Raw genomic sequence first — 15361 nt, forward strand, 5'->3', positions numbered from 1 at the left:
GTTCTGGTCTGTTGTCTACAGGGTTGGTCAGGCGGATCCAGAAAGACGGCAGGACATTGTACTGAGTGGCGCTCACATTAAGGAGGAGCACTGTATATTCCGCAGTGAGAGGAGGCCCACGGGAGAAGGTATACATCTTATATTTTTATATGTTTATTTAGCATTTTGTGAATGACTGATGATCGTTATGTATTTATACGTTAGAACACTAGATTTCGTCAGACAAGGATCCGGGTATATGGTCAATCTGATCATTGGGGCGCAGGAAGTTATAGCTAAGATGGCAGCACCGTGGCTCAGAGGTTGACACTGTTTCCTTGTGGTCCTGGCTTTAAATCCGACCAAGGACAACAGTCATGGAGTTTGTATGTTCTTCCCGTGTTTTTGCGTTCTCTGGTTTCCTCCCACGTTGCAAAAAGACAAACCTAAAGATAAGCAATTGAGATGGTGAGCCACACTGGGCCCTTAAGTGTGATGATAACAGGGTATGTGGAATATGTTGGTGCTATAAGCAACATAAACAAATGCACAAACCCTTAAGGCCTCGTTCAGCGTGTCATTTGCTGGTTCCACTTCTTCTCCTCTTCCCCTTACTATCGGGGTTCCTCAGGGTTCAGTCCTAGGTCCGCTCCTCTTTTCTCTCAACACAGCGCCGATTGGACAAACCATCAGCAGATTTGGCTTCCAGTACCATCTCTACCCGGCTGTCACACCCAATTATATATCCCATGACATCACCCGCGCTCTAATACAGAACACCAGTGATTGTCTGTCCGCTGTCTCCAACATCATGTCCTCTCTCTATCTGAAACTGAATCTTTAAAACTGAGCTCCTTGTGTTCCCACCATCTACTAACCTCCCTAGACCTGATGTCTCCATCTCAGTGTGTGGCACTATCATAACTCCTGGGCAGCACGCCCGCTGTCTCGATCACTACCATCACTCCTGGGCAGCACGCCCGCTGTGTCTATCACTACCATCACTCCTGGGCAGCACGCCCGCTGTCTCTATCACTACCATCACTCCTGGGCAGCACGCCCGCTGTCTCTATCACTACCATCACTCCTGGGCAGCACGCCCGCTGTCTCTATCACCACCATCACTCCTGGGCAGCACGCCCGCTGTCTCTATCACTACCATCACTCCTGGGCAGCACGCCCGCTGTCTCAGGGTTATTTTTGACTCAGATCTTTCCTTTACTCCTCACATACAATCACTTTCACGCTCCTGTCACCTCCACCCTAAAAACATCTCCAGAATCCACCCTTTTCTTACTGTGGAAACATCCGAAACTCTCATTGTCGCTCTGATTCTCTCATCTGGACTCCTGTAACTCATTACTAATCAGCCTTCCCCTCACTAAACTGTCCCCTCTCCAATCTTTCCTCAATGCAGCAGCCAGGCTCATCTTTCTGACCAACCGCTACACCAATGCCTCTACCCTGTGCCAGTCACTGCACTGGTTGCCCATCCCCTTTAGAATTGAATTCAAACTTATTACTCTCACCCACTACGCTCTCCACAGTGCTGCACCTCCTTACATCTCCTCCCTCATCTCTGTCTACCACCCTACTCGGGCTCTACGTTCTGCCAACGACCTTAGATTAACATCCGCCATAATCCGAACCTCCCACTCCCGTCTCCAAGATTTCTCTCATGCTGCACCCGTCCTCTAGAACGCGCAACCCCAGACAATCAGATTAATTCCCAATATCCACAGTTTTAAACGTGCCCTGAAAACACATTTTTTTAAACAGGCCTATAACATTCCCTAATCCGACCCCTTTACCTGCCCCCCCCCTTTACATTAGTCATGAGAACCTGACCCCCTCATTCTGCAGTATCCCCCACACTTATACACTTCATGTCTGTCAGATACTGGCTGGTGACCGGCTCATGCAGCTTTATGTTACTACCCCATATGTATAAATGATTGAGGACCATTGTACTTAACATTTTTTACATTTTATGTCTCCCTTATTTCCTCATAGATTGTAAGCTCTTGTGATCAGGGTCCTCACTCCCCTCGTTTGAAATGTTAATTTGTTTTGTAACTATGTAATGTCTGATATTGTCTGTTCAGGTTCCCTCTGAATTGTAAAGTGCTGCGGAATATGTTGGCGCTATATAAATAGAAATTCACACAGAGTTTTTTTGGTGTGTTTTTTAACGCGGAAACTGCGACGGAAACCCCGCCAAAAACAGCGAAAACGGCTGTCATTGAAATCAAGAGCGGTAAAAAGAAGCTTTATGCTTTTTCTTGGGGCATTTCCGTCCCTGACCTCCCATTGACATCAATGGGAGGCAGAGAAAGCGGGTTTTTTTTGCCCGCGGCGCTCAAATGCCGCGGCCGAAGAACACGGCAAAGAGAGTGCAGGCAGGTCGCAGATTTTCCGCTTGCAAAAAAGCTCTGTGTGAACAGGGCCTAAATATTAACTAAGTGTTACCGCGCACTTCAGATAGAAATGAACATGGAGCAGCTTTTAAGGTATCCCGAATTTCTTCAAAACGTTTAGATTTGCCCTTATTTTTGTTGGATATCGCAGCTGGGCGCTGGGTCTGGGCATCTCTTTCCATAGAAATCTTAACAATCCTGTATTTTTAAAACCTCTGGATCCAAATATCTGACTGCTCGTTGACTTCTATCGTAGACACAGAACGGATATGTTTTTAGCAATTCTGAAGGGGTAGCAGGGTATGTGATTCAGGGCCAGACGTCAATTTGTCAAACATATGTAGATGAAGCGTATTACTGTGAGTGGTCCGTACTGTGACCCCTTCCCTGTAGTTGGATGCACAGTATATGGGACATGCCTGGTAAAGAACAGAGATCTGAATGGTGAAAGTGTAACATAGGGGTTAAACTCGTCTTCGCATCCTGCACATGATTAACCCATTGTTTTTGTGTCTTCTCTTGCAGTTATTGTGACTCTGGAGCCCTGTGAACATTCAGAGACTTATGTGAATGGGAAATGCGTGATTCTTCCAGTGCAGCTTCGTTCTGGTGAGGAGCGCGGCTGTGAATCACTCTGCGGATTTACCGGCTTCTTATTCAAAGATGTTTTATTTCTCCTAATACAATAAGTATATTTGGCAACTTTAATAAGGAAGTCCGAGCTGTGGGCTGAACGATTGTTATGGGAATGGCTGCCTTAAAGACGTTCTATGGGATTATTGTTTTTGATCCAGGAACAGCACCCTAAATTTATGGTCTGCGTCGTATCATGTAAGTAGGGCGGAGCAGCAATACCAGACAAGGATGTGAGCCACTGATTCTGGGGAAAAGAAAGAAGATCCATTTTTCTAATCACATAGAATCCCTTTGAGGGTAGGAACACACACAACGTATTCAGTGCGGATACACTGCGTTAAGCTGCGCAGCGAATCAGCCCTCAACACCGCAGGGAATGGCGTCCGGAAAATGGCACCACATTGTGGTGCGTTTTTCCGGTGGAATTTCCGCTGCAAAGCAGCGCCGGAAAAAAAATGTTCATATTTACCCCCTCCCTCTTCTCGGCTCGCAGTCCGGCCTCCTGGGATGACGTTGCAGACCATGTGACGCTGCAGCCTGTGATTGGCTGCAGTGGTCACATGGCCCGCAACGTCATCCAGGGAGGCCGGACTGGAGAAGAATAAGGGATCTCTGGGTAAGTATATCTTTATTTTTATTTTTTTCGTATTTTTGCGGCGCATCGCTGTGATTCCGACGAAAATATCACAACACACTGCTTTGTTGCGGGTTTAAGCACCGCATTGAATTTAATGGTTAAACCCACAACAGAAGAGTTGCGTATCCGCAAAATTAATTGACCTGCTGCGTTTTACGTAACCGCACCGCAGGTCAATTTATACGCGAACATTTCGGTGGATATTTGTTGAAATCTCACCCACACTGCTGCTACTGTAATACGCTGCGGATTTTCAGCAATTAATCTGTTGCGGAAAATCCGCAGTGTTTACGTTGTGTGTGTGCCTACCCTAAGAGTGCAGTACCCAGACAGATGTGCTTGCAGCGGTGGTACACCTGTTGCCTTGAGTTCTCATAGTTGCAGTTTCAAGATCTAATTCAGTCATTGCTTTTTGGCCATGAACGAATTCAACATTGCTATGTGCCAACAGCTCATCCTGCACAAGTAGCTGCAGCTATTGCTATGCTCTGGACTATGCAGCTATTGTAGCGGCAGCCATTGCTATGCTCTGGACTATGCAGCTATTGTAGCGGCAGCCATTGCTATGCTCTGGACTATGCAGCTATTGTAGCGGCAGCCATTGCTATGCTCTGGACTATGCAGCTATTGTAGCGGCAGCTATTGCTATGCTCTGGACTATGCAGCTATCGTAGCGGCAGCTATTGCTATGCTCTGGACTATGCAGCTATTGTAGCGGCAGCTATTGCTATGCTCCGGACTATGCAGATATCGTAGCGGCAGCCATTGCTATGCTCCGGTCTATGCAGCTATTGTAGCGGCAGTCATTGCTATGCTCTGGACTATGCAGATATCGTAGCGGCAGTCATTGCTATGCTCTGGACTATGCAGATATCGTAGCGGCAGCCATTGCTATGCTCCGGTCTATGCAGCTATTGTAGCGGCAGTCATTGCTATGCTCTGGACTGTGCAGCTATCGTAGCGGCAGCTATTGCTCTGGACTGTGCAGCTATCGTAGCGGCAGTCATTGCTATGCTCTATTGTTTTCATACCTATCTGTATTTTGTAGCTGATGGGTATATTTTAAGGTCTTTTCCCTATGTGATCTCCTCAGGCAATCGTATCATTATGGGCAAGAACCACGTTTTCCGATTTAACCACCCAGAACAAGCCCGTGCAGAACGTGAGAAGACGCCCTCAGCCGAGACTCCCTCAGAACCAGTGGACTGGACCTTTGCCCAGCGGGAGCTCCTGGAGAAGCAGGGCATTGACATGAAGCAGGAGATGGAGAAAAGGTAGGAGGACGGAGATGTTGGAGCTTCCTTTTCATTATTGCATTTGAGTCTAACACTTATAATCAGAGCATTGGACGCGACGGCCCGTGGTGATGGCTTTACCATAGACCTGTGATCGGCACCCGCGTCCTGTCAATATTGGCCATATAACATGTATCTAGTAATGTAGCCTGTGTATTGCATTAGTTCTATCCCGGGGTGTGTTGTCCTCTGTCTCTGCTCTTCATGGCCGCCTTGTGATTTGGATATTATATTGGAAAGCTGAGATGCCATTAAGTTTTACTTGTGATTGTCCTGCAGACTCCAGGAAATGGAAATCCTATACAAGAAAGAGAAGGAGGAGGCCGATCTACTTCTGGAGCAGCAGCGACTGGTAAGAACCCCGGACACTTTCCTCCGCTCTCGCTCACATATCCCCCGACATCCGCGTAGTTCTGCATTTCTGAGATTATTGCTCTCATTCTGGAAACACCTTTACAGGACACTTCTATTTAAACATTCCGCATCTTCTCCGGCACTTTTTTTGCATGCTAAATCTCCTCTTACCACGACGCATGAAAGTCTATGGGCTGCCTCTGCCTGTGGAAACTTTACCCTTTTGCTAGTAGGTATTTAATATTATATTGCCCCTTACAAGAGGGGGGCAGCTGCACTGCATTATGGGGGATGCTAATGTTAGATGCAGGATATTTAAATACCTAACGGACTGATCTGCGCTCACATTACAGATGTCTGAGGATTGTGACAAATTGCGTGTGAAACGGCTGCTTAAAGGGACAGTATCACCCTGCTGCAATGTCTCGCCAATTCTCCTATCACTGTAGAAGATCTAAAGGAATTGAACGAAGGGGGTAGAAAAATAGTATCGTCCTATATACAATCAGTTTCCCCATCAGGCATGGGATATTTCTCCCCAGTTCGATATTCCTTTGATGCTCTGTATCCGTTAGTTGCATGTTACGATGTTTGTGTAGTGTGGTGGTGTCCCTTTAAGGCAATAGATGCATGGAGTGTATATATTGCTGACGTCTTTGCTGCAGAGCGACTTTTCCGCAGACTTTTTTTTTATATTGATAATAACGCTCCTGCCATTCATTTGTTGTCGGGGTTATTTGTACTTCTCGTCTTCCAGGCAGCGGGGCAGCCATGTTGTTGTAGCCTTAATTATGTCCCTTATAACACAGCGGGGTGTCCTGCCTGCAACATGGCTGTTTCCTCTGCGGGTACCTCTCAAGAACGGTGTCACTGAGCTGTTATATGTTCTGGATGTATTAACCCTTCCTTACACACACAGAACCTTCTCTCCGTCCTTGCATGCATCCTCTCCTGTCGCTGCCTGCAGACTGGATGTTCTCTCTCACACCACAGGAAGCCGCGTCCAGTCACATTGTATTGTACAGGGAATACATCACAGCGCATAGTCGGGGCTCACTATGTGGCATCAGATGATAGTGGTGGGCGCTAACGCTGCGGTAACTCTGCTACATAAACGCCTGTTCATCCTGTATACAGACCGCCGGGACTAATCTTTGAAACAAACTGCAGCACTACCGGAAATTGCAATGGGAATAAGGATATTTACACTTAATCATGGCGAAATTTTCACGTTGTGATGTTGGGTCTTTAAAGACATTGATCCGTTTGCCGTCTCCGGCGGTGCTGCTGTTTTGTGTAATGTGTAAATGCTGGAAGAGCCAAATTCACACCAGAATACCCACAGTTGGCACTGGTTTCCCATAGAAATAATGTGCTGGGTTCTTCTCTCCACCCTGCACCATGAGATGTTGGGTCTAGTACTCCTTCATCTTGGCCCTCACATTATTGCCGGTCCTACAGATGGGCTTTATTGTTACTGTGGAGGGGCCGACACACTAACCGTGTGGACCGTGCCTTGTGCTAGCCCGATAGCAGGCAGGCCGGATGTCAGAACTTAGTTCGGCCTCCTCCTCCTTCCTCACCGCATCGGCATTATGAATCAGGTTGTGCAAAGACCCCTTAAAAAAAAAAACTTTGCAGAACCTCAGGGAATGGTATAATGATATGACACACTGATCCCCCACCTTACATAGTTGTCTATACCTTTTTTGTCTTTATATTTGATGAAATGATCGATCCGCGGTTTAGCAGAGCTGAAGATGTTAACTCTAGAAAAGTATTGAGTAATTGCAAAATAGATTTTTTTATGGACATTGAGCAAAATTAAAGCTTAACCCAAATAGCAGGAACTATCGATTGGGGATCTGTCACTGTAAACCAGTAAACCATAGCGCCCCCTGCTGGTAATCTAATTGTTTTATAGTTATACAATAGACCTTTAAATGACGATGATGAGACACAATCAAATAGATGGGATTACTTACCCTTGTACGAGACGACCTAGATCTTTTCCTCTGTAAATACGTTCAGCTTTGTAGACTTTTACAGTCTGTGCTTTATAGTCATCCACAGAAATCCTTCATTTAGTATTTCATTTATAGTGGTTCATGTCATTTTGCAGTACCCATTTTAAGGGGTTGTCTGGGATTAGGGTAATCTGCAGGAAAAAACAGCAGACTCGTTCTTAAATCTGGACGACCCCTTTAAATGTTCGTCTGTTCTGAACCGTCAGATTTGGACTTGTCCATTATAAGAAGACGAAGTGTTGAAATGAGAAACTTACTGGACAGACTTCACTATTTGGGGCTGATAGTTTTGCCATAAATCTGTAGTCTGGCTTTATCTCTAGCGTTTGGATTGCCGTGGCATTTTTTCTTTTGCGTTAGTGATTGTTAAGCTGTAGATTTCCCGCCCTGGTGTTATGTTTGCCGTGTTGGTTGAGGATCTGTAGGGTTTGCCTGATTATTTCTTACAATTGCATATTGGGCTGTAACTTAAGGCCATATGATAAGCCTACTTGGGACAGTTTCCATTGGGCAGGTAACCTAGCGATTAGCTCATTGTGAAGGGGGTCCCGCTGCTGCTACTATCAGACGCTAGGGGTCCGGCTTCTTTGCAGTCACTTTGGCTTAAAAGGGAGAACCCCCCACTCATCCAGGCGTAGTACTTGCATGGTGGTCTGTTGTGTGCCTATAGACTTCAGGCCGCGGACTGTTTGTAACTTATCGGTGATTTATCCCCCCGTTGCTTCCCTGCTCCGGCTTTAGGTAATTGCCGGTAATGATATCCTAGCCCTTGTTAACCAATCCACTCTCTCCTTTAAATATCGGTGAGTGTTTAAGCACCTCTTTCGGCATAGTTCACACAGAGTTTTTTTTGGTGCTGATTTTGACGTGGAAACCGCGTCGGAATCCGCGCCAAAAAATGACCCAAATCTCCCTTTATTCATTTCAGTGGGAAGGAGAGGCGTTTTGTTTTTTTTTCTCCCCCAGGTGGTCTTTGACAGCTCGCAGAAAAAAAATTGCTCTATCTTCCCTATCTTGGTGTGGTTTCTGCCACTAAACCTCCATTAAAATCAATGGGAGGCAGAAAAAAAGCACCACGTTCCTTTAGGCTATGTTCACACGGGGTATTTTGGGGGAGGAATATCTGCCTCAAAATTCCGTTTGGAACTTTGAGGCAGATTTTCCTCTCCCTGCACGCCGATTTTCGCAGCAAATTTTCGCGCCGTTTTTCGCCCGCGGCCATTGAGCGCCGCGGGCATAAAACAGCGCGAAATATGCTTTCTCTGCCTCCCATTGAAGTCAATGGGAGGTCAGAGGCGGAAGCGCCCGAAGATAGGGCATGTCGCTTCTTTTTCCCGCGAGGCAGTTTTACTGCTCGCGGGAAAAAGACGCCGACGCCTCCCATTGAAATCAATGGGAGGCGTTCTCGGGCCGTTTTTGCCGAGTTTTGCGACGCGGTTTCCGCGTCAAAAAACTCGGCAAAATACCCCGTGTGAACATAGCCTTAAAGCGTTTTTTGACCCGGTTTTTGAATTAGATGAATTGACAGAAGAAAATAAAGTGGGAAAAAAAACAAACAAAAAAGAAAAGCAAAAAGAAAAAATGCTTGCATTTCAAAATGTTGCTAAAACATAAGGGATTTTGAGGCAGATTTTTTTTTGCACTGGGCCTTGGGGGGCACCTTCACGCTGCAGCGGCCGCATGCAGACCAAACAACACCCACAGGGAGTGTTACTGGCAAAATCGCGCAGCCTTTGGCCACCACATGTGGGTCAGTTGTCGTCCACATGTGGCTGCCCCAGCATGAGGTTGCACCCTTACTAGAATCCAAATGCCCCTTAATGATTAAAGCAGTAAATTAGTTGACACCTTGAATAGGATGACCGTCATTCTTTCTCCATTTCCGTCAGATTTAATCAATGAGCACAACCAGCCGTCAGTAGGGAAGTTCCTTGCACACACGTCTACACCGAGCGCTTGTGTAACACGTCTTTCCTGTCGAATCTATAACTCACCCTCCAAGCCGCGCACCAGAGATCTGCATCTACTAACCTGCGTGTACTCCCCTTCTTCTTGGCTGACCTGTCCTTCTTGCATCTTGGAGTGGTGGGTTTGCTGTGCAGAGAGATACAGGATTTGGCCTGTGTGCCGTGGGCATGGGTTGTGTTTCCTCCACCTCTAACTCTGCTCTTTTAATGAAGGCTGCCTGTCCTCTCTTCAACCCTTTCACACGTTCTAGGTGAGGACTATATTTCTTAAAATATCACCCTTCATTTTTATTTTCACCTCCCCTTTTGTTTTCCTTTCCGTTTCATGCCTTCTTTGTTTGTCTTTTTTATTTTAGTGTTTCCATTTTTTTTTAGTTTCTTTTGGGGCCATTTTGATTTTTTTTCTTTCTCAAGGATGCGGACTCAGATAGCGGAGACGACTCCGAGAAGCGATCGTGTGAAGAGAGCTGGCGCTTAATCACCTCTTTACGGGAAAAACTTCCTCCCAGCAAAGTGCAAAGCATCGTTAAGAAATGCGGCCTCCCAAGCAGCGGCAAGAAACGCGAAACGAATAAGATGTACCACATCCCTCAGAGACGTCGGCTGAGCAAAGATTCCAAGTGGGTGACCATCTCTGATCTGAAAATCCAAGCCGTGAAGGAGATCTGCTACGAGGTGGCTCTGAACGACTTTCAGCACAGCCGTCAGGAGATTGAAGCTCTTGCCATAGTTAAAATGAAGGAGCTTTGTTCCATGTATGGGAAGAAGGATCCCAATGAGCGGGATTCTTGGCGGGCAGTAGCTCGGGATGTGTGGGATACAGTAGGTGTGGGGGATGAAAGGATTGAGGATGTGGTGCCGGTTTGTAAGGGACCAACCGATGTCGATGATCTTAAGGTTCATGTTGACAAACTGGAAGACATATTGCAGGAAGTCAAGAATCAGAATAACATGAAGGACGTGGAGATAGAAGTCCTCAGAAATAAAATGTTGAAGATGGAGAAAGTGTTACCTCTAATGGGCCCGCAGGCTGAACGTAAGAGCCGGGAGTCTAGTACCGAAGCTGATAAAGGACCAGCAAGTGAACCAAGTAAAAGATCCTGCGGAGAACCTGACGAAGAAAGCCACCAACTATTGGACAGCGACGCTTTGTTCCGTCGAGGACGGACTAACTGGATGAGGCAGGAACAAATCAAATTTAAGAACCTCCAACAGCAGGAAATTGCTAAGCAGCTGCGAAGGAATAACGCTCCGCACCGATTCATCCCGCCGGAGAATCGCAAACCACGCTTCCCCTTCAAAAGCAATCCCAGCCACCGCACTTCCTGGAGTCCAGGCACTCATATTATCATCACCGACCAAAAAGTCATAGAGGTTAAAATCCCAAAAGAGGCCCAAATCCAGGAACAGGAGGAGGAGGTAGATCCAGACCGGCAAATCTGGAGCCCCTACAGCCAGATGCGCAACCAACACTTAAACCAGTACCGGGGGCAGCACAATAACCATGACAATCCACCTGGTCGCTGGAGAAGCAATTCTCTCAACGGGTATCAAAAAGGACTAAGACGTCAAGCATCGGGCTCCTCCGAATCCCTGCAGTCCTGTGACTCTCAGCAGACTGACTCACAGAATTTCTACCATCACGACAGTCCGCAAAGGCAACAGAACTGGGGCCCGTACCATGACGACGGCAATAACGGCTGCAACAACTCTTACAACCAACAGGGCCAGCGACCCCATCATCACAACAACCAGTTTGTCACTCCACCTCGCATGAGACGTCAGTACTCCGCTCCCAACCTCAAATCCGGGCGGGAGACCACGGTGTGAGCTGCTCTCTTAGGACTGTTACGTGCATTAGACAGGAAGGTTTTTTTAAAGATTTGTGCCATGTCATTCCCCCCTAAATTGGTTGATCAACCATAACAGTGTTGGGTGCATTGAAGGTTCCTACTCCTGAATTATTTTTTTGTGTGTGTTTTTTCTTTTTTTGTTTGTTTGTGGAGCCCAGGAGAGAGTCTGAGTGAAACGCGTGTTAGTTCCCCAATGGGCAACAATATAGTGGGAGACTCTCCGTCCACGTTCTCAAGACTCGCTACCTCTCCCACCTTCAGTATTCACCTTGGCTGCGTACTACCTAAAATGATCACATAGACTAAAATAATCCCATAATCCCCACATTGTGGCTTATTCTCTGTGACCTTCTATTAAGTGCACTGACTTTTTAGTTTCTTTACATCTTAATGTTTTTTTTTCTTCTATATATAAAAAAAAAATGTACAACCACTAATAGACAAAGTAAAATCACTCATCCTAATAAATGACCCCAACCCTAAAACCCCCTTACCCTGACTCTCTGGGGGGGGGGGGCACCTTCTCCGTGCAGAGCTCTCCTTTCCATGTATTATCTGCAGCCTGCTCATTATATAATCATTGCTTTCCTTTCTACAATGGATAGCGGTAACGTTTAACCACTTTAGCTTTTGTCGCCCCCTTGGTTACGTTAATTGTCATTTCTCATGTCCGATACTATGTATTGTATTAGGCATTACACAGAAGTAGAGAAATAAATGGTGACCCGTAGGTTGCAGGGTTTAATGGGCCCATAGACCGTAGATGAAAGTCGGCCGAACCCGCTGATTTCAGCGAGCCGAGCGCGTAAGAGGGAGTCGGGAAGGGATAGCTGTCCCCGAACAAGCCGACAGCTACTGTAAGTGTATGAGCGGTTTTACACGCGCTCCTTATAAAGGGCCTGGTGATGTGTCTTTTAGGTTTGGTACTTGCAAAAATAAAACTTGAGAATATTGTTTGCCCTGAAGAAAGCTTTAAATGTATAAAATGTATCATGCTGCGCTTCCTTCTCCGCCGGATTGAGTGCAGTCACGGGAGCTCCACTTTCCAACAAAAAATAAAGAAAATACTGTAAATGTATTAAACCAATAAAATTGTAATTCTTCCCATATAACAGAATAAGCCTTGGTTCACACTGGCGTCGCGGTCCGTTTAGTCATGGTCCGTTGACCTGATGCCCTTGTGAAAACATCATGGCCCGTTAGAAGTCAACGGGATCCATAAGGTTCAAATGCGATATTTGTCGTGGGTGTAAAAATGGAACACATGCCACCAGTGTGAACAGGGCAGAGCAAAATAAATTCATTTAAAAACACACAAAAAAAAACATGTAGCTTGGCTTGAAGTGCTTCGTGCACAAGGTATTTACTACCTAAATGCTGGTGATGTCATATGATGACATCATGTTGTATACTCAATGTCAATGAAATGGGTTTGTATAGTGAAATAGCGCCACCTAGAGATCTTGCAATGCATTGGATGTAATGACAATGTACCTCAGCACCGCGCACTGTCTCAGGGGCTTTATTCTAATTACAACCTCCACAATCCCTTCTGCCACGAACCGCTAAATAAAAAAAGGTTCAAACTCATGTTGCTCTAAAACTTTTTGTAAAAGTTTCAAAGAGTGTCAGCTACGGACAATCCCTATTTGTTAGAAGGATTCCTTGACTTTTGGCTAATCACAAAGTGTCTCCCTGCTGGGACTCCGAGCGATCAGCTGTAATAAGTGTTATATTTCCCTGCAGCGCCACCACAGAGGTGATGAAGAATTACACCGTGTCCATTCATATCAATGGGTTGTCTGTGTAATTCAGGACAGAACTGTGGGGGGATGGGTTATCCTGTAATCCGGCCGCTATAAAGTAAAACACAATTTATATCGGCTGACTTTACTTACACTACAGTGTAGAGGGCTGGAGATCGCTGCTCGGCCCAAATTGTTTGTGCAACTGGATTATCTATTTAGCCCCAAAAACGCAGATTTGTATCCGTTATTTTTGACAGCTTCAGAGCGTTCAGTTACAGCTCGTTACAAGTTCAGCAACTACTTTGAGGAAAGAGAATTAGTTACATTTTCTTATCCCTATCGGAGTTGCTTGGGAGGGGGAGGTAAGTTTGTGCTTTGCTACATGGCTAGCATTGCCTCATGGGGAAAGACCGTGCAAGTGTCTAAGAGGTTTGTCGAGGGATTAAGATATGTTAAGGGCTAAAATATTCATACTAATTGACGCTTACTCTTTATATAAGGGTTGTGAAACTGCAACTCCCAGCATGCCTGTTGTCAGGACTTGCTGGGAGTCGTAGTTTTTCAATAACTGGACAGCCACAGGTTGGAGACCGTTGCTTTAAATATAACACATGCTCCAAATGTAGCCAGTATAATACTGTACACAGCCGCCATTTGGTTGCTGCCATGATGTCCTGCTAGAGCTACACATTGTTCCCCCCCCCAAATGTAAGTGACCTTTAAACCCCCATGTAGTCCTAGCTCTAAAGGGGTTCTCCGCTTTGGACAATCTTAACTTTGTTAGAATGATCTCTTGGCAATAAGCTGGTCCCCTGCTGGGACCCCCAGCGATCAGCTTTAATCCCTAGGTAAACCTGGCAGTAAGTGTTCATTTTTCCTGCAGCGCCACCACAGGGGAAACTAAGCATTACACAGTGTCCATTCATATCAATGTGTTGTCTGTGTAATACAAGACAGGACCGGTCCTCCAGAGAGAGAGAGACGCTCCAAGTAACCGCTCTATACTATGAGGATCCTGAACAGGGGTCCCCCCCTCTATTACCAGAATTCCCTAAAGAGGTGTACGGAAATGGGGGTACCCAAAAAGGTATAGTAAAGTGACAGCTGGCGCCCTGCATTGGTAGTGTAAAATGTAACTCTTCGTATTTGAAGGCCCAGTTTCCATTCGCCATGTAGTCAAAATCGGTGTCAAAGCCGCAAATGCACATTAGGGCGCCCCCTATGGGATGGTTCACATGGCCGGCTGCCTCAGTGACATCACGGGTTCCCGGCCGTTCCTGAGAATAGACGTGATTCCTGGTGTGTCTGTGTCTGGTCAGAATGTTTATACGTGACGCGGAGCTTTCCATCCACCCAGCACGGAGTATCTTGATCTACCACAATTCTTTGAGTCTGACGTTCTACTACCTATAGGTGCCTTTAACCCGCACACCCCGTCTGATAATATGGAGGTGGCTCTGGTCACTCTATTTTACCACTTTTTGGGGTTAAATGCCCATCCAGGCCGAGGGCAAAAAATAAAAGAAAGCCTTGTTTCCATAAAAACGATTGATCCTGGAAACATCAAGAAAGGACGTGTTCTTGTGGGGCCCCGCGGGGCCCAGATCTTTTTTGTAAGCTGTCCGATGAGCAGGTTTCTGTACAGATTTTACAACCTGTCTGTTTAAATGCTGCTCTATAAATAAACTTTGAACTGATACTGAAGTCGACTTATTTCACTCTTCATTGTGTGTGTTGTATATTATTTCTTCACGTCTCCGCATCGACACGCTTCTCATTAAAGGGACACTCTGTGCAAAACTGATGCACTGTATTATGTCTATTGGAGGACCTGAGGGGGCGGAGCTTGACACAAACTTTCAAAGAACCCCTGTGTCAGGCACCACCCCCTCTGGCCCTGCACTAGGCATAACACAGTGTATCAGTTTTGCACGGAGTGTCCCTTTAAGAAAGACATCTCCATGTAGATGGTTCTGCCTTAAAACACAGGACTCTTCTGCTGAGTGAAGCTTTCCAGATTTGATGAAAATCCCAAAATATTTTGGTAGACTTGTCCTAAAATCTACAGCTGCATTCAGAAATGTGCTGATTTCCCGGACGACATAAGAACTATTTGCAGACCCTGCTGGTTCAGTGTCTGGATTGATCATAACTGCAATTTTGCTTTGTCCTAGTGTCTGCATCCGTCACTATACAGTAGTCTGATGCAGGCAGAAGCTTACATCTCCCCGAATGCAACGCATTCTATTATGGGATCTCTACTTATGTGATTCTGTCTGTACATGCTGATGGACTCCAGATCTGGAGTAGGCAGGAGGATTCTCAATGCAGCTGTGGATGTGACTGGAGTAAAATTAAGATCAGTACAGATAAGTTAATAATATTTTTTGAAAATTAATTTTATGCTATACAGATGTAGCAGTGCTGAGCTTGGTATCTGGCACAATT

The 15361-nt window shown here is 45.9% G+C and overlaps 1 protein-coding gene across 21 annotated transcripts in view; it reads left to right on the forward strand.

The window, feature by feature from the left end:
- Positions 1–15361, forward strand: part of KIF1B (kinesin family member 1B) — a 118204-nt gene that overhangs the window by 70492 nt on the left and 32351 nt on the right. For 20 of the 21 annotated variants that reach the window (XM_075839308.1, XM_075839311.1, XM_075839326.1 and 17 more), the window contains 4 exons: positions 22–128; positions 2922–3005; positions 4763–4943; positions 5244–5316. In XM_075839308.1, the coding sequence (XP_075695423.1) occupies positions 22–128; positions 2922–3005; positions 4763–4943; positions 5244–5316 (445 nt within the window). Of the gene's footprint in view, positions 1–21; positions 129–2921; positions 3006–4762; positions 4944–5243; positions 5317–9726; positions 14618–15361 lie in introns of those variants that run through there. The other variant, XM_075839329.1, reaches the window with a different exon arrangement.

This window comes from Rhinoderma darwinii, chromosome 10 (assembly GCF_050947455.1).
Source record: "Rhinoderma darwinii isolate aRhiDar2 chromosome 10, aRhiDar2.hap1, whole genome shotgun sequence".
NCBI classification, from domain to species: Eukaryota; Metazoa; Chordata; class Amphibia; order Anura; family Rhinodermatidae; genus Rhinoderma; species Rhinoderma darwinii.